The sequence below is a fragment of the Python bivittatus genome, unplaced genomic scaffold, assembly GCF_059951505.1.
Source record: "Python bivittatus isolate LINGU-HERP-01145 unplaced genomic scaffold, Pbiv_v1 ctg000020_np1212, whole genome shotgun sequence".
Classification (NCBI taxonomy): domain Eukaryota; kingdom Metazoa; phylum Chordata; class Lepidosauria; order Squamata; family Pythonidae; genus Python; species Python bivittatus.
In genome coordinates this window covers 97,294,645-97,316,525 of record NW_028277030.1, presented here as the reverse complement: position 1 = coordinate 97,316,525, position 21,881 = coordinate 97,294,645, and the positions used below count along the sequence as shown (strand labels likewise).

General features: G+C 36.8%; 1 protein-coding gene across 4 annotated transcripts in view; it reads right to left on the bottom strand.

The window, feature by feature from the left end:
• LTBP1 (latent transforming growth factor beta binding protein 1) overlaps window positions 1–21,881 on the bottom strand; it is a 217,763-nt gene that overhangs the window by 60,857 nt on the left and 135,025 nt on the right. The window contains exons 10-12 of one of the 4 annotated variants that reach the window (XM_007420643.4): window positions 20,718–20,840; window positions 16,028–16,195; window positions 13,871–14,104 (exon numbers count right to left, since the gene is read on the bottom strand). In XM_007420643.4, coding sequence (XP_007420705.2) covers window positions 13,871–14,104; window positions 16,028–16,195; window positions 20,718–20,840 — 525 coding nt within the window. The remainder of the gene's footprint in view (window positions 1–13,870; window positions 14,105–16,027; window positions 16,196–20,717; window positions 20,841–21,881) is intronic. The other 3 variants (XM_025166547.2, XM_025166552.2, XM_007420644.4) reach the window with 3 other exon arrangements.

The following is a 21,881-nucleotide window of genomic DNA, read 5'->3' as shown; positions in this document are numbered from 1 at the left end:
AGAAAAGTATTTCTGTATGAGAAAGGCATCCTTAAAAACATACACAGCTTACTAAATTAATAATCAATGTTAAAATGTACTAATATCCACTTCACAAGTAATGGTTCTAACAAGGCATGTTAAAAGCACCCATTGAGTTTCTCCCAAACCATAAAACTGAAGTGATGATGAATCTTCTAACTTATACTGCTAGCTGCATTTACCCTCAGAGATGTCCAGGATACATATAAGATTCCAAGTGGGTATACTGATTTTAGATGTGAACATCCAGGCATAGTTACTAATAGTATAATACCTAAAAATGGTCTTAAAGAAATCTATTCTAAATATGAACCTTTACCACAATTTACCTATTTGTTACTGTGACACACGTGGAAAAATCTTGAAAGATGTACAGTACATATGACTGAAGCATGCATAGTAATCAACTTCACTGCCTAAGCATTGCTGGAAAAAGGTGTTTAAAGCACAAATGCTAGGCATCCCCTTCTAATAATGCCTCTTACTTATTCTGGGGTACCAGACATCCCCCACATTCAAGCAGACAAACTGGTGACTTCCAAGACATTTACCACTGCAATTCAATATACTTTTTAAATATGCATATGCAGATTCATATGCAGATATACCTGTCCTGTTCTTGCATATAAAACATTTGGGCACAATCAACCAGGCACAGCTGCTGCACAACCTCCACAGATTTCAATGGACTCATCAGATCTAAGACTACAACCCAAAGCTTCATTGGATACCACAGGTATACTGCATGAACACCGTAGCATCTACATTTTCCAGATCTTCTTTCCATTCTAGTGGACAATATTCTTTGAACATGGGAAAATTGAAAGTCTCCCTAAAATATATTGCAAACTTACCTGCTATCTAAGAAGGTGCTTTTCTAGGTTGCATAACATATAAGCTGTAAATGAATTTTTAATGACAAAAAGCAAAGCAACACATTGAATAATAAGTTGACTAATAAGTGGTTATTACTGTTAAGCTGAACAAGAAATTGAAAGAAAGAATGAGCAAAGTAAATAAATATCTGATCTGATTTTTATATCTTATTCTACTGATTTTCCTTATTATCTGATCAATTACAGGGTTTGGCAGTTTGCAGCCTCAGCACCCCATCTCCAATCCCCAACGTTCCCCAGAGTAGGCAGAAAGTCTCCTTTATTTATATTTTTTTTGATGGAGTTAGGGATTTTAAGGAGCAGAATGGGTGCTTAAGCTTGGAATAGGCTTAAAACATTCCAAACTACCTTAAAACTGCTGAAAAACAGGCTGATTTTCTTGTACTCTGGGTTTGAACTTTAACTTCCCCCCAAACCACCCAAAATGGAAGAAAAAGAATCTGAAAATGTCAGCCCTGCCCACTTTTGTAACATCACAAGTTCACCAGTTGCACCCACTATTGGCTTGGGGTTGGGGAGGCACAAACAGAAAGTACAGCCCTCAAGCCAAAATAGGTTGCCCAGCCCTGATTTATGCTGAAATCTCAGTCTAGCTTAAAGGAGGCAGAGGAGCAGCAGAAAAGCTATTATGTACACCAACATTCCTAAGTTCACAAAGGTATATTGTGCTTTCTAAAATTTCTATTCATGCCAGAAAATGCTTTGCCAAATTTTGTTGCATTTCTATTGGAAAAACAATTTCGCTCCTTAGGATTGGTACCAACATAACATTTCTGATGAATCCATGCTAAGGACCTCAGGAGTGTGATTTCTCCTCCCTGTCTTGACAAATGCTATTTATTTATTTATTTATTTAAAATTAGATCACATCCTTCAGTAATATATTTTCATAAATAATTAAAAACACACCAAAACAACAAACCAATAGAAAACAGTAATGAATTCAAAAAGTATTCCAAATTCAGCAAATGTTTTAAAAGGTTTAGAAAAACAGATGGGTATTTGCCTGGCCATGAAAAGGCAGAAGAACTGGCCTCTGATGAACTCCATAACATAAAAACAATGGGCCATATAGCAGGTTTCAAGCATTACATTACAAGTAGGTGGGGAATTATTGCATTATGTCTAATCTTCATTAGACAGCATATCCCAGAAGACTACTATAGTCAATAAAATCAAACTCTAGTATCTTGCCCAATTAGTGGGATATTTATCACCATCCAATATTTATTTCAATCCACAGGATCTAGAGTTAGGTTTTTTTTAAGGAGAGTATTGCGACCACACTTCTCTTACAAGTAGAAACTAGTAACTTTTTGGACTCAGCTGGTCAATCATCTTCTGCAACATGTTATATAATACAAGCAAGATAAGAGTATAGTACAGAAAACCTTGATTTAACGGACTATTTGGGGAGAAGCATGTCCATTCAATCTGAATTTAAGTCATCTGAGTAAATTTACATCATTTGCATAATTACATAAAACATGTCAGTTGTCTGGGTTAAATTCTAATTCAGCAGCCCTTGTCCACTAAATGATGTTGAAGTCAAGTTTTGTCTGTTAAATCTGAAATCTGGTCAAAGTTTTATTGTACTTACAAAAAAAACTACACTAAAAAGTATTTTTTCTATATCCTCAGACTGCAACAAATGAATTATATTCATCTGTTCATTGATTCAACTGTAGAACATCCAAGTTAAAGTGGATAAGAGTAGCTCTGTCCTTGTATGACCTAGCAAATAAATCACAGTGGGCCACCACTAGCAGCATCACTGGTTCCTGAGAATTTCTTAACATTGCTTTATCATAATCACTGAGAACTGAACAGACTTTTTTGTTCCTTCAAGCAACAGTGCCAACTATCTGACTCATCTCCACCAAAGAAAGCACCAGTTGCATCAACTGGAAATTTCTCAAGGACTCTGATGAATTCTCCAGATTCCATTCTAATTAGATTAGATACCATTCTAATAATTCCATCAAATTTAGAGTTGGATGCGACGCTAAATTTTATCAGAAGTTATGTGGAATCAAGAAGAAATCCTGCACTGTAAGATGTCACCTTTGCACCAGATCAAAAACACCAAAGCAAAATGAAATCTGCCAGCTACCCAGTCTGATGACATACTAGGACAGCTCAGAAGGGCTGGGACAGCCACTCAGTACAATATCAGCTTAGATGCAGAGATCCAAAAGATCATCAAAATTGGTGGTCCACAACCTCTGATCCAAATAACATCAGATCTAAGATCCAAGTTTCAGTATAGGTGTGTAGTTTATGGGTCAGTGGAATGGTAAATACAGAAACACTAATTAATCAATCTCAAATAGAAATACTTAAAACTGAGGAACCACTGAACGGGAAAGTACCAAGAACCAGGAGAATAAAGCTGACAGCGAGTCATTAATTCCCATTATGCATCCACACCTCCATCCTACGAGTCAGAGTACACCACATCCATAAACAAATCATAAGTGGTTGCGACCTTTGAAAATAAATAATAAATAAAAAATAAATAAGCAAGAGTAGCATGTTATTCTAAATGACGCTGGCAAGGCAACTTTGATACTATGGCCCAATTTCCCCTCCTTACTAGCTAGTCAGTCAACTGTCAGCCTGCCATATCGTCACTATTTTACAGTGGTAGCACAGTATCTACACTGGTATAAGACGTGCTTCATAAAATCACTGTTAGCTTGAGCCCGGTTTACAAACCGGATTCTTACCACATTTCAAAGGTAATTCAATTTTTCACAAATCAGTCAGGCAACTCAATAACTGTACTGACTTTGGCAATTAGTTTTTACTCTTAGTTCAAAACTCCTTAAACTTTTAGACTATTTGAAATTTTGAAAATATGTTGCAGAGCATTCACAAAATGTGTGGTGGGTGTGGCTAGACCATTCACAAAATGGCTGACATTAGGGGCATAATCAGTTATTAGGTATCAATTTGTCAGAATGCTACCTGTTATTCCTTCTAGACCCAATCTCCTTTTCCAGATATTCCCAATTCTATTTACTTTTACTCTTTTTCTGGGAGATAGGCACACTTCCAAGCAAAACACTGGGTGGCAGTCAGCCTGTCCTTTTTATTCTGTAAGAAAGGTTAAGCGGCCCACCTGGAATTCTGAGGCATCATTGAAAATGATGAAGCTAGAAATTGGTGCTTTGTTTTTAGTATGCCAACTTCCTTTTTTTAAAAAAAGTGTTTTTAATTTAAAAAGCCAGACGGAGCAGAGAGGGAGATGTTACAGGGACATTAACATACCCTGCAAGTCAAGAGCAGTGTGCAGCCCTAGTTTAATAGAAAATCACAATATTTGTCAGTACAGACCAAAGGCTTCCTGAAGTTAACATTAATGGGAAAAGGTAGAAGAAATTAACCACAGTTAACTCCTGCTATGGCGCTCTCCTGAGAGTTAATCTGCCCTGAATCTTGAAAAGAGAGTGTAGAGGATTTCAGATAGATCATCTACAAATGGGAACACAATTTTACTAGGTTAAGTTATTTGTTAAAATCCAAAAAAAAAAAAAGCATATTGCTGTCCCAAGAATTAATCTATTCCGTGTGTGTACAGGCTCTCATCCATTAAAGGAGTTAAAAAGAGCTACCTGGAAATTGCAGATTAAAACTAATTCTTAAAAGAATGGTTAAAATTAAATGGGTTAATACTAAATACTCCCTAGTTTTGGGGGAGGAATATGCTTTAAAACTATCTCACATGACAACAGCACAAAAGAATAACAAGCTAAAATAAAGATAATTTAGCACTGTCTTTATAATTTTGCTCTTTGCCTATTCAGCAGCAACCCTTGAGAACATGCATTATTATTTAGATTTGTCTTTACATAATATTTATTGTTAAATAGTTCAGTCACAAACATTCATTTGTACACTTGCAATTTTAAAAGGGTGCATCTTTGTGCAGGTGCTTGTGCTTTAGACATGCTTGGCTGAAGAAATACTTCTAAGAACAAATTGAACTCAGTTACTCACAGGTAGAAGTGTCACTGTTGGGACAATCAGAACAAAGCTTGATGGTACATAAGACCCACTGTAGAGTTTCACTTGCTGAATGTTTGCAATAGTTGAAACTGTCAAATAATTGTTTCAACTAATTCCTACTAGAAATACTTGGAAATACAAAAATTTGTACTTTAAGAACCATCTGAGATTTACCAATTAGTTATGGAAAACTAACAAACAAGTAAAGGTAAAACTCCTTTACCTATGCATGAGTTACAATGAAGATATATGTTTAGATGAGGGATGTCATGGAAAAGAGATAAATTAAACAATTTTGTGGTTGTTGGACAATCCATTTAATTTAGGAATGGCCCATAATGTTACAAGTTATATTAATATTAATGCATGTCACAAGTTCATGTGATCCCTTTCCTCTTACAGGTGCAAACAAATGTTCATCTTTCTTCCCACTGACTACATAATTCTTTGCAGCAATATTTCTAGTAGTTGTAGACAACTCTGTATCAGAAAAAGATCTATGACCAGATATGGGACCATTATTTTTTGGTATTCATATTTCTCTGAATTTTACAATGCAGTTCTCCTATCAAAACAAGCCAAAAAAAATACATGTTGGTAAAATAACACACAACTCTTGATTTAATGACTAATGGAAAGAAGGGATGTCCATTTAAAGCCAAATCTCCATTCAACAGGGAATCGGCTGAGAACCACTTATTTATTTATTTATAAAAAATGAACCCCCAGCTGAGGAGTAAGAGACAACATTAGCTGTGGATATTTAAGACCATCAATGTGATTAAAGGTGACTCTGGATCACATTTGGCAAGCAGTGGATCAGCTTGCCAAAAACGAGTCACAGCTGGCAGGCGATACAGAAGCTAAAGATGAGAGAGGGATGCCAGGATGACCTGCAGGACCTCCTCTTCCAACAAGAGTTGGCCTGCTCTATGCATTCCCACAGAAAAGACCTACTGAGGGTCCCCACTCCATGTGAAGTGACTGACACATCTCTGTTTCTGCATTCAAACCATCCAGAGAGTGCCTATAGAACATTCTGTCTCCCAAGGAATGGAATGCCCCAAATCTCTAGCCTTTAGAAAGTTACTCAAGACATGGCTGTTCTGCAGAAAATAAGTGTGTGTGTGTGTGGATAATAGTGTATAAGCTGCCTGGAGAAATTAAATTAGATTTGAGTGTTCCTGGTTTATACAAATTGTGTTTTGCTATTGGAAACTGCTGTGAGTCTGCAGAAAGCTCTGTAATAATTAAGTGGATGAATGAATAAAATGCCCAGCACCAACTGGAGTGACCCTCTTGATCCAGCAGATTTATGTTCATGAAGTCCAATGTTTGCTAAACAGAAGACATGAATTTATTTATTTATCAAATTTGTCACCGCCCATCTCATGAGACGATTCTGGGCAGTTTACAAGATGAAAATTCATTAAAATACAACATAAAAACAATCCTAAAAATAAATAGGTTCCAAGAAGATGGAAAATTGACAAGTAATTCCAGGGAGCATCATCAGGGGGCTAACCACCCCCAGGGATGGGTAGAGCCCATATCACCCCATGCACACTGACAGAGCCAGGTCTTTAAACCTTTTCAGAAAACCGGGAGGGTAGGGGCTTGCTGCACCTCTGGGGGGGAGAATATTCCAAAGGGCGGGGCAACAGCAGAGAAGGCTCTCTTCCTGGGTCCTGCCAGTCGACATTCCCTTGCTGACGGGATCCGCAACATGCCCTCTCTGCCTGATTGGTGGGACAGGTTGATGTAATGGGGATGAGACAGTCCCTCAGGTAAGCTGGACCCATGCCATGTAGGGCTTTAAAGGTAATAACCAACACCTTGAATTGGACCCAGAAGCAAACTGGCACCCAATGCAGCTCCCACAGCAAAGGTGTCATGTACCATCCTAGGGGCACCTAATATCATCTGTGCAACTGCATTTTGAACCAGCTGTAGCTTCTGGATACTCTTCAAGGGCAACCCCATGTAGAGCACATTGCAATAGTCTGAGAGATGACCAGGGTGTGAGTGACTGACTGGAAATCCTCCTGATTCAAGAAGGGGTGTAACTGGCATACCACCCAAAGGTGGGCAAAGGCCCTCCTGGCCACAACTGCCACCTGCTGTTTGAGCAGTAGTCACGAGTCCAGGAGGACCCCCAGATTACACACCAGGTCTGTTTGGGGCAGTGCAACCCTGTCTAAAACCAAAGATGGTAAATTCTTGGATACAGAGGGGCCTCTAATCCATAGCCACTCCATCTTACCAGGATTCAGCTGAAGCCTGTTGCTCCCCATCCAGACCCCCACAGCCTCAAAAGAGTGGTCATAGCATCACTCAAGTCACCTGGGATGGAGATGTATAACTGGGCATCTCTCATCCCATGGTGGTGGATGATCTCACCCAGTGGCTTCATGTAAATGTTAAAAAGGAGCGGAGAGAGTACCAAACCCTGCGGCACCCCACAAAGGAGGGGCCGTGGGCTGGATCTCTTGTTCCCAATCAACACCGATTGGAATTGACCTTGGAGGAAGGAAGAGAACCAACACAGAACTGCGCCGCCCACTCCCAACTCCCTAAATTGACCCAAAAGGATACCATGGTCAATGGTATCGAAAGCCACTGAGAGGTCAAGAAGAGCAAGGATGGATGCACTACCCCCATCCCACTCCTGACAGGAAAGGGTCCAGATAATCTGTTTCCTCCAGGATCCTCTGGAGCTGCAACACCACCACCACTAAAAAGGGGAGGTGGGAGACTGGGCGAAAATTCGGGCACAACTCACTTAACAACTGCACTGCTTAGCAATGGAAGTTCTGGTCCCAAGTGTGTGTGTGTGTGTGTGTGTGTGTGTGTGTTGCAGTTCTCAGGAGACAAGGTTGACCCAAAAAAGGATTTTCACCTTCCAGTATACACATTGCTGTACCTATTTGTTTGTTTCTCCCTGAGATCTTTTTCCACTGCTGTCAGGTCCATTTTTATGGTGACTAGCAGGGCCAGGGCCACTTGTGAACTCAGTGAGTTTATAGTATTTTAAGTTTTTTGTGTTTTCCAAACACAGTTGCTTATTAAAATGTTATTTTACTCCCTTATTTATGGTATGTTTTTAATCCCCTCCGTATGTCACCTAGAGTTGCTCATGGTAAGCCAGCTTTATAAACAAAATAAAAATAAATGTGGCATTTATGGTCTTTCAAATTGCTACAGCAAAAATAAGAACCTGCAAAGTAGTATAATTCCTTCTGTTGACAACTAATGACAAGATGTAAAAAAAAGGAAAAAAAAGAAAACCTCTGTGTAAATAAAACTGTATACTTTCAAACAGTACTTTATTTTATTGTAGCAGACCTTAAAAGAATTATACAATTAATTAATTGGTGACCACTGAGAGGATAGAAAACACTCAATCCTGCATCTCCTTGGCCTTTTGTTCATTAGAATATTCTAGTATTATATTTGAATAACAACAAATATTTGAACCTCACAGTTATATGAGTTTTTTAATCAGCAAATTTAGTTGTCAATAGAAGAGCTCTACTGAATGGAAAATCTGAATTGGAGCAATCAAAAATAGCATGATTTATTTTTTATTCTTGAAAGCAATACTTTTAGTAAATGAAAAATGGGCTAAATATCAGAGAATATTCACTAGTATGCACATTAACCAGTGAGTGTTTAATACTATAATCTCAAAAGGTAACTAATTTCTTCCCACAGTTTTAATTAATTCCTGTAATTCTCAAAGTGCTTGAGCTCAGTTTTTTAATGAATATTCAAAATTGTTCATTTGGATTATGTTTTACCTGATCAGGGGCTGAAGTTCCCATTAAACCAGAAAGAAAAGAAATTAACTAATGTAGAAATATACAAAAATATAAGTCAATTTTAAAATAAAGTTTATTTATTTATTGCATTTACTCATGTGGTATTAAACCAGGGATTACCATGAGATGCAAATTTCTATTTCATATTCTAAAATGGTATGATTTCAAAGCAGAGCTCTCACTGGTAACTGGATTAAATCGCAGTTTGCACACTGACTCATTCATTAAAATAGGCATATTTACAATATTATTATGAGGATAAACAAAGTTTGCAAAGATACTGGTTCTTCAAAATGCAATTTTTTTTGGTATTTCAAAATAACTTAATTTTAAGACTACAAAAGTCAATAGTCTAAAGAGCTGCATTCAGACAGCATGAAATCAGTTCCACATGAGATCAGGGTTGCTGGCAGGGTCACAAAATGAAAACAAAAGCGGAGCTTAAATAATTGTTCTGACAGAACTTACTAAACTATTTTGCATACTCAAGAAATAAAGAAAAGGAGAAAGAGGGAGGACAGGAGAGGATCCAAAATCAAAAGAATTTAACTGCAGGGTGTGTATCCACTCCCAATCCTTTGAGCTAAGCTGAAGTGCAGTGCAAATTCATTAAAGATTCCTGAAAGCACTGGAATAGCATCAAAAGCCGAATTAGCTAAAATATTAGGTTTAAGTTTAATTAAAATTAAAGCACAAAACGATTAAGCAAATGAAGAAGGGACACAGTTTGAACAAAAAGAATCATCTTCTTTGCATTCTAGTTTGCTTAGTTGTATTTCATTACTTTATTCTAATAGCAGAACAAATTATTTGTTCCTTTCCTGCCAGGCTAGTGGTGGAAGTCCCTCTGAAGCTGAGAAGGGCAAAAGAAAGCCCCACTTCACAAACAGAAGAACACTTGCATAATTATGGCTGTATCTCATTAAAAAGTTTTAATATTATAATGGCAGTAATCTGATCCATAAGTATCCAATAAGTGAAACAGTATTTTCACCTCGATCAACAAATCACTTGAAATAGGTATTTCAAACTGCTTGGTTTCAATAGAAATAATAAAAAGTTATCTTCTTCTACATGCTGTTCTGCATCTAAAGGATGTCAAAACCTTGAAGGAAAAATAGCAAATTACAACTATTTAGTCCTAAATGCTGAAGTAATTAAGATCTTGTTTATACAATTATCAATCATATGAATGCTCTAAAAAAAAGTAAATGGTAGATGAGGGAGCACCTGTTCAGGTTTCATCCAAGCAGCAGTGAGGAGACTGTAGAGGACTGTCAGGTTCAGCCTGCACCGCACGCCTAGGAACTTGCCCAGCCGCGCTTTAGTCAATTTCACCGCTCGAGCGCTAGCGCAGAAAGAGGAAATGCGAAACCGCAAGCTAATGAATGGGCCCCCTGGCGCCACTTCACTAATCTGGAGCGGATGTGTTGTGTTAACGCCAGAGGGCCGCGGGCGCTATGGACAAAGGAGAGAGCCGCGGAATTGAGGAAGAGATCAGTGCGCGAGGGGATGCTCCCAGCTGTGCGCGCGACAGAAGCCCCAACGAAGGCAATGACCAGGCAACAACAATCAAAGAAACAAGAGAACTGGGCTGAACCTGCCATTCCAGTAGAAGGGGGGGATTACAGGGGGCAATCTGCAATCTAATTTGTAATATGTAACCTAGCAACGGGGCCCGCAGGGGGATTGAGACAACTATAAAGGAGTAATGTAAATGTACCAAGCCAGTCCTGGCTTTGCTTGTGACTGCTACGTTACGCATGAGTAAACCTCTTTTGTGAACCACACGTGTCACGGGAGTTTCTCTGTCGAACGGGGCAAACCTTACAGAGGACAACCCTTTGCTTGCCTCCCACCCGAATTCCTGTTCCAGATGAGGGGGCATACCTACTTAAGTTGGAGGTGGAGCTGTTATGGACATAAATGAGCTATGTTCTTTGGATACAATCAGGAAGAATACATGATACCCACAGTCCAAGGCTGTACTCTACCAAACATGTACTAGAGACAAAGGGTTAAAGTCCTACAGACACTGAATCCTTTTCATTTAACCTTAACATTTATAAATGCTATTCATCCCATTACTAATAGTACAAGTGGAATCTTATCTAATTTGGCCTTATGCAATCCAAGTATTTCTTGCCTTGGGTTTATATAACAAGACCTCTGTTTCTTTCACTTTTTCTAGATCTATTAATCTTAAATATTTTAAGTAATTCCTTTGCACAAATAAGTTATATTTTTAATTAACTCTATCTTTCCCATTTGTTGGTCAAATACAGTTAGAGACAGTAGGTCTTATTTTTTAAAAAACAATATTTAGCATTGTAGCTTGTCCCCTCACTCCTTAGTTCATACAAACCAAGAGGGACAAGGATCAAACACACAGGTGGCAGAGCTCATCTTGCAGAGAACCCTTCACTCACTCAGACTTCACAGGTTTGAAGGAATCCTGAATCACCTCAGAAGATGTCACCTCTGTTATCTCATTGAATTCCACCCAGCCAGTGTCCAACTGTGAGCAAATTTGAGTGATTTTTGTCTTCCGAATGCTTAGCAAACAAAATCTTCCAATCTGTTGCTCTATACTGTAGCAGGAACCAGACAATCCTAAGCAAAGCCGCTAGACAGCAATCCAAAGATGTGATAAGTGCTGAGAAGTAACATCCTGCCCACCATGATGTAGCCCAACCTGAACTTGTACCTGTGTTCAGTTGTATTCATGCTTTGTCTTTCACTAGTGTTGTTCAGGCATCTCTTCTGAGGTTTCATCTCCCTGAGTTGCTCAGTAAGCCAAGGAACTCCTTGGGATCTATGTACAGGAAGAAGCTGCTCAGGAACATTCCTGTTGAGCACTTTTGACACTTTCATATTCCAGAGGTCAACTAGCCACTTGACTGAACTGCCTGCCAGACTACCTGCTGGTGGGAAACAGCCCAAGTGTCTACTGAAAACCATCAGAATCTATGAGGTACCCAGGACAGAGCCTAATCTTTAATGTCATTTTTTTTGACATTTTAAAATTTTATGGTTATTAAATTTTGATGCTCATACCTTCACATAAAATTGTACAGTAGCATCCAACATCTTAACAGTTTGCTGATCCTGATTTAATGGATTATCAAGAGCCATAATTTACTCATTAATCTATAAACTATTGATCTCTCTCAGCAAAAGAATAAAAAAGTAATGTTAGTAAAAACTGTATTTAGAATTTAGAACCCCTTGAAACCAAGTTCCCCTAACCATTTTTAAAGCTGACTACTCACTTCATCCTTTAACAACCCTGGAAGAACAAAATAGAATGCAAAGCTGAAGGTAGGAGCTAACCTAGTTTTTGGCCAACTGGTATCTTCTCTTCCTCAGTACAAGTCTAAATTGTTTTCATTGTGTTTTCCTGACTTTAAAACTGTCATTGATAGCTATAATAGAGGTTCATATGAGAAGCCAGTGAAAGGCCCATTTATATGTAAAAAAAGCTATTCTTAATTACAGGGTAACGTCAAAGGCTATTAAACCGAATACACATCAGAAGTGTTTCTTTGATAGATTTATCGTATATGAGTAGAATGATTTTCAACTTCAAATGAGGTAGTCATCTCTGCATACCCCAGTAAAAGCTAAACATTAATTTGATTGCATGATGGAGCAAAAGGACAACTGGTTGTTAGTGAAGTCAGTTGTGATATTTGATATGCTGGTCATCATGTAGCTTAGCCTTGACTTTATCCTCTTTTTACAAAGCATTTTACCTTTAGTACTAACATCCTCGTGGTACAAAGTCTGTCCACTCCCATGACTCAAAGGATTCATAAATAAAGCCTTAAGAAGACATTCACTATAGTATTCCACCTATATATTAAAATATTGCTCTGTGGTTTAAAAAACATTCCATACAAACTTTTAACTGGAAAATAAATTTTGATCAGTTGTAATTAACACAGAATCCACCATGAACATTTTAAAATGAACAAACACAATACAAAAATTAGCATGGAAATGCTCCATTAATTTAAGCTGGTTTTTTACATGTATCCTTGCAGCCATATATGCTTTTTTAAAATAAACCTCATGTTATTGGATTTAGATCTGTTCAAGATGCTCATTAAGCTGACAGTTAAAAAGATAACTACAATGTATGAATACAATAATTAAAAACAGAAATCCCAATTTAAGTGGCAATTGAACATTAACAAGTAGAATTTCTATGCAAAATTAGACCCAGTCATTCCAAATTAAACATTTTCCGGCATAAACTTGCAGCTCAGAACAATATATTATGTAGGTATGATGTAGGGTTTCAAAATCATTTCAGTGAATTTGATGTTCCAAAAGGTTTTTGTGCTTTCTGCATTATTTCGATGCCCACCCAAGACACATTGCAATTATTATTTTCACTGCATACAACCATATATTAGCTACTCCAGAAGGGCAATAGTTCAAAAACAAAATAATCACAACACTCCACACAGCAATCTGCATCTACCTGTCTATGTTCTGTTCACCAATAGCGTGTTGGCAATGCACTTATTTCTGCACATGCACAAGCTCTTTGCTTTTCTTTGCACTGATGTTAAGCATGTTAAAAACAGTACATTTGGAAGCAGCTGATTTTAAAGGCATTTGCAGGAACCATGCAAAGACTGAGACATAAAACTATGAAACTGACATCTAGAAATGCTTCGTGTAACAATTGCAATGGTGAAAAGCTTTGGCGATGGCGAAAAGCTGTGTTTCGTTTTCCAAAATTAGAAGATTCCAAACATCTAACAGGAACCCAAGAGGATTCAATTTCAGATTGGTGAGGAAAAAAAAGAAGAATGAAATTAAGATTTACTCCCATGCATATATCTGCAAGAAATGTATAATTTACTGGGAGTATGTCACCTGGTCCAGTTCTTTGCCCGGAGGGCTAAATATGTTTATATATACCAAGCTGTAGAGTCTGAAACCAGTTCCAATAATAAATGATACAGTTAAATACTTGATAGGCTGCCCGTAAGACATCACATTTGATACAAGCACTTTACACTGTAAGAAATACACAGGAAACAAGAAACACATGAACATACTGAAAGTCACACTAAACTACATAAAGAAATCCTTTTCCACTCTCACCTTCTCTCACAGCCACCTCGGGCTCACTTTTCTGTGAGATGGTCAGTGCCTCCACCGGCTCTTCCTTTGCTGGGAGAGGTGGAGGAGAAGGACCTTTAGCAACATGTTGAGTAATCTGGGTCTTGCCAAAGACAGGTGGCTGAACTCTAACTGCAGGGTGATGATATAGCTTGTTTCTGTGAGAGCCAGAAACCATATAGCCCATTCCACCAGGGCAGATTTCCTTAAAAGCAGCTAGATTTGGGATGGGAAAACATTCCTTTTAAGAATCTAAAAGTGCAATATTTTTGACACATTGGAAAACATAATAAAGAAAATCTGACATCAAGAACATTTTTATAAATGTTATTTATTCTATTTTTAAGCAAAATCACAAATTACATGACAATAATATTGCATAAATTACTTGGGAAGATAATTTGTTCCTCCTAAAAAAAGATTCAGTTTGACATATTTTCAACCAAACAATGGGCATTTTCTAAGCGAATTCTAAGTTCTGGGTCAGCATCATATGAAAGATTCTGAGACTTGAATCTTCTCTCTCCTATCTAGTACAGTCTTGAACAGGAGATTGGAAGCTTTCACTTTTACATCAACATTCCTCATTATGCCTAAAATTTGGGAAATTGAAATATGCTTGTTCATTAACTATATTTTAAGTGATTCTAGAGTGCAACTCTAATGCGGAACTCAGGTTATTTAAAAGTGGGAATGAGGAGGAGAGGAATGCATGCAAGAATATGGACTACATGCTGATTTAGTGATAAAATCATAGCATTAACCAAGCTGGTCTAACATATTTTTTTAAAGCAGCTTTCTCTAATATGTTATCTACTAGATGTGTTCAGCTGTGACTCTTAGAATTTTCAGACGCCACTGATACTTTTATAAGACACCTATAACATTGCTCTACAAATGTACTTCATTGATTTTTCTGTAATAAAATATTTCAAATGGGGGAAAACTGGTCATATGGATGCAAGTTTAAAGTTTTGAAAAGGCCACATAAGGATAAAATCCAGTGTAGACAGACCTCAACAACAGATCACTATGAGAATCTAGGAATCAATGAGACAATTGGATTTAATGCATGTAAAGGTTATTAAAATGTTTCATCAATATTTGAATAACTAGTGGCACTGGTAGTATGGTGAGTAAATGAGCATCCTTTTATTCACTGAGAACATGCAGGAACAATATGTATGAGATTACTATCAGATATAGTCAGAACACTTTATTTGAGGCTAGTAGAGTACAGGTAGTCCCTGGGTTAAGAATGCCCAGTTTACGGATGACCCATAGCTAAGAACAGAGCCTACTGTGGCAAAATTCAAGTTAAATACATAACAATTCAAGTTAAATACACAATAGCTTGAGTTACTTACACAGTACTACTTATACAGTATTATACAATAATACTGTTTCGGCTTACATACAAATTCGACTTAAGGACAGACCTTGGGAACGGAACTCTTTCTTAAACTGGGGACTACCTGTATACTGCAGTTGTAGCAAACTTGCAAGTTGAAGGGATTATCCCTGCAAACATTAGTAATACAACTAATTATATTTACTCAAAATCAAAATTCTTAATATAACTTGGTCGTCTGACATACTGTTGGGTTGATTGGTCAATTTATTATTTAAATGACTTGAACATTCCTTGCACAAAACTCATACTTAGAAGCAAAAAAAAAAAAATCCTTTAAATTCATCTATGTTTCATCTACAATAAACCTGTGCCTCATCTTTAGCATATTAGTTTCTTTCCACCTTAATTTGTCTCAGACACCTAATACATTCAACATGCCTTAGCAATACCACTTCTGTGATAATTAAAAAGGATATTTTGAAGTCTAAACATGAGGACCAACATCAGTTTTGAAAATTCTCACAGACCTACACATTTTACTTTATTTATGACCATCTAATGATGTGAATTATGCAATATCAAACATCACTCAACAAATAAGGGACACCCGTAATTAGAAAGCTGGTCATTGCAAAATATAGAGAAAAACCTCATCTATGCTTGTTTGTTGTTCGTAATGATAAGAGATACAACCAACATAACACTATGGTGATTACATTAGGTTATGATCTATGTGGTATGTTGTACGTGGGTGCAAATATATCCATTTTCTGGGAACCTCTTACCTGTTCCTGGAAGGGGACATTTTTCACAGTGGGGGCCCCAGGCCTTGCCAACACTGCAACAGCAGAGCTGCTTGCTGAGCTGGACAGAGAGAGGGTGCATACAGTGCTTTCCTGCACTGACAAACCGGTAGCAGGGCCCTTTCTCTTCAATGACCATGGGATTATCAGCTGCAGCAAAAAGGGAAGGAGGACGCTAAAGTTTACTTGAAAAACACCACAGGAGCTCCACCACCAGACAAGAAAAAATCTTCAACACATCATTACAGAGAAAAGGATGCTGATGTCTAAAGACAAACATTTCTCATACATCATGTCTGATATCAATCTGATACAGTTCAAAAGTAAAGCCCAAATTGTGTAGAAGTAAAAGCCAGTGTTCAAATTAGATGCGGCCATGCTCCAATAAAATAGAATTAGGAGAATGCCTTATTCCCATGCAGAAGCACTTAAGCAAGCTTAAAGCAGGTGAACAGTAAAAATACAGAACATTGACAGATCACACACTTATTCCAACACTCACGTTACAATGCTATGTCACAAATGAATTCCAAAATGACAACTCTGACTTGATAGGTATGATCATTTAAAGTCACCAAGGAAGCTGCATTCTTTAAAGTCATTGCTAGTCAATCAATGCACACAAATGAAGTCATCTGAATACAATTAAACCCTGGCAAAATATCAGCTAACAGCACTATCATCCTTCCCAAGTGCTTTGTTCCTTTTCTGCCAGTCTTCCCAAATTCATATCATGAAATACATCACCAAAATCTGAAATTCCTTCAGTCAACAGAATTAGTGTTTTGTTGTTGCTCTAAAAAAAATAATAGTTATATCAACATACAGCAAAGAGTCAAAGTGAAGTATATTGTATCTCCTTTTGATACTTGAAAAATAGAACAAGCTATATTGGCAGGTCAGGAAGTTTTAATTGTACTAAAATATGGTAAAAATATAATGAGTAATAATACCAAATCAGATGTGATAATAGCTAACAAACAGTTGTCTAAGTTGTTGTGATCAAGCTGGATCAAGTCATAAATTATATTTCACATAACTAAACCTGTTTCTTCTGTCCTACCAGAAAACAAGATGCTTATCAAGATTATGGCTGATATATTCATTTTAGTGAATCACGTTTTGTGCAAATTTGGCATGTCTTTATTTTAAAAGATAAGATCTTTTGCCTTTTAAAATAAGATCCCAGGTCTTTTTATTAAGACTTGCCTAGATACCAAGTCTTTTTATTTATTTTTAGCAGAATACATATTTAATTTGTGAAATAGTGGTTCAGAAATTCTGTCCTAGTCTAAGCCCCAAGGAACTATTAGGAATGAACCTGTAGATGACCCATTTAAATGAACAGAAGTTGCACAGCAGCAGTAATTGGTAGATTTCACCCATATTCTGTTAGATGATACATACAGGACATTAAATTGTTGATATTCTTCAACTTGAGAATGAAAGACCATTTTCTGTATAGTTCTGTATGGTATAATACAATCAAACCTAGAAAAAGTCTGATTCTTTGAAGTCAGAATTATGCAAACATTTATTATTATTATGCAATGAAATGAAACACAAGTTTTTTCTCATCTATTTGCATACAAACAAAAATAATAAAAAAAAAACATTTCAGCCTGAAACAATTTTCTGGAGAGGCAGCCTAACTATACTTTATAATTCAGTTAAGGAACCTGATCAATTTAAATACAGCGCCTGCATTTTAAACTAACTGCATATATTTGTACACAATAACTTAACTATTTATCTCTCTCCTTTATTCTGGGAAGAAAGAAATCTGGAAAAAAGTGACAATATATTTGTTGGGTTACAAAATGTTCCAGAACACTTTTTTGTCAGAGATAAAAAAAGAAGGCGGTGTACCTATAAAGGGTCACATTTCATTATTCGAGGACTTGGTTAAGTAATTATTAGATATCTAGGCTGAAAGAAGACATCTATAATTTTTATACTGAACAGGTGAGCATGAAAGTCAGCAATGGAATACAGCTATGTAATCATATAGCTTTGTTAAAACTGCCTACATTCTGGTGTTAGCTTGTTGTCTTGTTTTGGTTGTTTTTGTGGGGAGACCCTGAACATGCATTTCTTTCAGAATGCTGCTTTTATAGTTGAAACTAATTATTTCAATGTGAAAATTCATACTGTGTTCCGTGCCTTTGTACAACTTTTTTAATGGGTTGGTTTAGCCACAGAGCAGAACAACCCATCTCTAATGAAGAGATGGTTTTTAGTAAATTCAGGTTCCCATAAATAGATAAGGCTCTTCTACCAATCTGGGTCTTTCTAGTAACACATAAAAAGGTGAAAGATGTAAGGAATTCTGTAAAAACTCTATTCAAGATTCTTTATCAAAGATTCTGTCCAAGTAGGAAAAAATATGCAGAGTTAACTTCATTGTGTGGGATTCCTGCCTTCTCATGTGAATTCCTCTCCTTCACTTTCCCTACTGAAATAATATGTCCTACATTTTCTGGATTTCACTGTATTATTTTTAAAAAGAAATTTCTCAGCAAAGCTTTTCCATATGCAACTGAATGGCTGTGAGGGTATCACCTCTATTATTTTTGTAAAGTTCTATGTTTTCTGGCTTTGGGAAAAGAAACCCAAAGCATCTTTTATTATATATTTTTTTCTAGGACTGGGCTAAAAGAAAGGGGGCTTTTTAGATTCTCCTGCACAGCAAGCATTCATAGGTGAGACGGAATCTGCAGTAGCATCCAAAAAGTAATTCTTCTGAAATTGATTAAAAAAAAAAAAGAGTGTGGAATACTATTCCAGCCACAACCCTGTATCTGTAAAATAAAGCAGTGAGACCAGCACACGTTTTACATAATCCTAGAGATCAAAAATTTTGTTTCATTGGCAGAGGAAATGAGACCGCAGCAGCTTTACATCACTGAGAGATGACAAAATATCCTTATTTTATCTTTATGCTTATACTTATTTCCAATAATTAATTTATAGTTTGTTAACCTTATAAGAAATCACTACTTAGCCTATTAATTAATAAAGTGATTCTTACTTGGGACTAATTAGATGTCAAGTTTTACATTCTATTCTTCTACTAATTTCTCAAGTTTCAAGTGAAAGGCAGTCCACATCTTATTTTTCTTTATACAAAAAGTCTCAGTCATTCCCAGGTGTGTTTTACGTTGGCAAAAATAGCATGTGAACTGGCTGGTTGAAGACTTGCCTAATAACACTTTTCATGATCTTGGCAGATAGGAAAAAGGACCGCTTCAGCTACAGAAAATGCACTTGTTTATCCGAAAACACTGCTGCTCAGAGATTGCTCAACTGACCTATATTTCTCCACGCAAGCAGACATCTCAGCTGGATTTGGATTGGGAACGTGAGATATTTATGAACCACCGTGTAAAAGATTTTTGTTAAAAATGCGAGTGCTACAAGGAGAACAAGCTTCTATTTTATTTAATGTACAACTCTTAGCAAAAACATTTCACAAATGGGATGTGTAGCAAAATGTTGGAGTTTGGCTCATTCCTCAGAAAAGTTTCAGCCAGCATCTTTTCAGAACCCTCCTTTACATTTTCCTCTCTCAAGGTTTCTGGGTTTTTTTCTTGCAATAAATCACAAACATGCCTTAGTTATTGAGCACGCTCAGCTCCTCACTGGATTATTAAAAGATTAGGAAGAAAATTATTTATACATATGCAAAGCTAAGAAACCACTAACAGAGAATGGATTTGCTATTTTTATATAACAGGACTTTCCATGATTTGAAAATGATCTGGTCGAAATATTTCAGACTTTACCTGACCGTAATACCTCTCTCCTGTTCATTCAAGCAAGCCTTAAAAAAGTCATGGCTGCTTTAAGAGTCGCATTAGCAAAGTCAGGAAGCTTTAATAAATGGAATAGAAATGCTGTACTCATGCAAGATCCAAAATATTTCTTCCTAATAATTTTTTAAGCATTCATAGCCTAGTATGTAGGTTACAATAACAGACCCAGTAAAGTAATTATTAAGGGTGAAGGATAATGATCCTTGAGAACCCATGCAGTTCTTGAAACTGAAAAGTCCAAATTAATAATTTTATTTTATTTGCATAAAGGAAAATTTCGCACAAACCAAACAAGGGTTTATGCTGTAATTATCTCAGAGCTCTTGTGGTCAGAATGTTTGGAATGTTTCATGCAGGAAGCAATAAACCTTCCTTTCTTGAACACATGGGTATGTCTGTACTGGCAAAATCAGAAAACATGAGATATCAAAACATAGTTTACAGATGATTGTTTGTTTTAATCAGGCCCTATTGAGATCAGTGGCCTTAACTGGTAAATTAAAAAAAAAGATTCAGTTTATTTTACTCGACCGCTGATTAAGCATCACTTGTGGGGGGCAGGGGGAGCAAATGGTCTGTTGCTGCATACACCAAAAACTGTTTTTGTTTTTGTTATTTATTTGGGGAAATGGACTTTCTGGATTCTACTGCAACCATACAATCTGATTAAAACCACAGTTTCTCATTAACTTTTAAAGCAAAACAATTCTAAATGGTGAATTGAAACTTCTCTTAGAATAACTGCCACAGGAACATTTAGATCAACAATGACTAAGCTGTTTCCAGTACAAACTGTAAGAGGGCTAAGAGAAAGGAAAACACACAACTAAATGGCACTGATTGTTTGGGTTACTTACGGACACATCTGGAAAGAGTAGGATCTGGTACAAATCCCAGTTTGCAGGTACACCTATAGCTGCCCATGGTATTTAAACACTCACCATTAGGGCAAACCCCTTGCAACTGGCATTCATTAATGTCTGAAAAGGAACACAACTGGTTGTCAGTTAAATAAATCTGTATTTGAATCTGCATAAACAATTGCTATTAATCACTAGATTTCATTGTATCAAAGAACCTTTCAGTTCTCAAACCTGGTCCCCATATTCTTTCCCTACCTGTGCCTTTAAAACGCAGAGAATGAACACTCAGAAAATGCCCAGAGAGGCATTGACTTGTAAGATATAAGTGGACCAAATAACAGTATGAGACTTATAAATCACAGATAAATGTTCAAAGATTTTCATCCTTGAAAGCTCATACTTTTAAATTATTGTACATTTATACAATGAACAGCTCCTCATATATTGCCTTAGTATTATATGTTTTTTAAAATCAGAAACGTGTAAATGTCTCCCTTTCCAGAAATAGCACTAACTTGTTTAAAATATTCTCTTTGAATAGAGAACCTGTATGCATTTTAAACCCCAAAATAGCATATTTTGTGGAGTGCAAATCAAGAAGATTTTTAATTAATTAATTCATTCATTCAAGCACTGGCAGGATGGTCTTGCAAACTATAGGTTATTCACACTGAAGCCATGATGGCCATGACCAGTAAGTCTCTGCTGGAATCCTTCCAGCGTTCTCTGTCTTGAACAGAAGCTGCATTTAGGCTTTGATTACTTTCATAGAAAATAAAGCAGTTGTTGAGCATGTTCTCTTCTTCGAGTGAAAACAGATATGAGACAGAGAAGCTACGTTGATTCCTGAGAAAATCTAAGTGATGCTCCAACAGTTGTAAAAATAACCAAACAAAACTGACAGTTTACTGACGTACGGAGGTCCTGGAGTGCTGTGTGACTCCTTTAGAGAGTGATTAATTTAAGTGATTTTTTTTTTTTAAAGTATGTACTTATGTACTTTTTTTTTACCCTACTCTGGCTTCAAGGCAATTTGCAACAATGTAAATAAATAGACTTCCAAATTGCAGCATACTCTAAATATGAAAATGTAGAAAGAGAGCAAAATTCGGAGCAACAGCGATCAAAATGCTTCACAGAGGGTTTATCTCCCTCTCT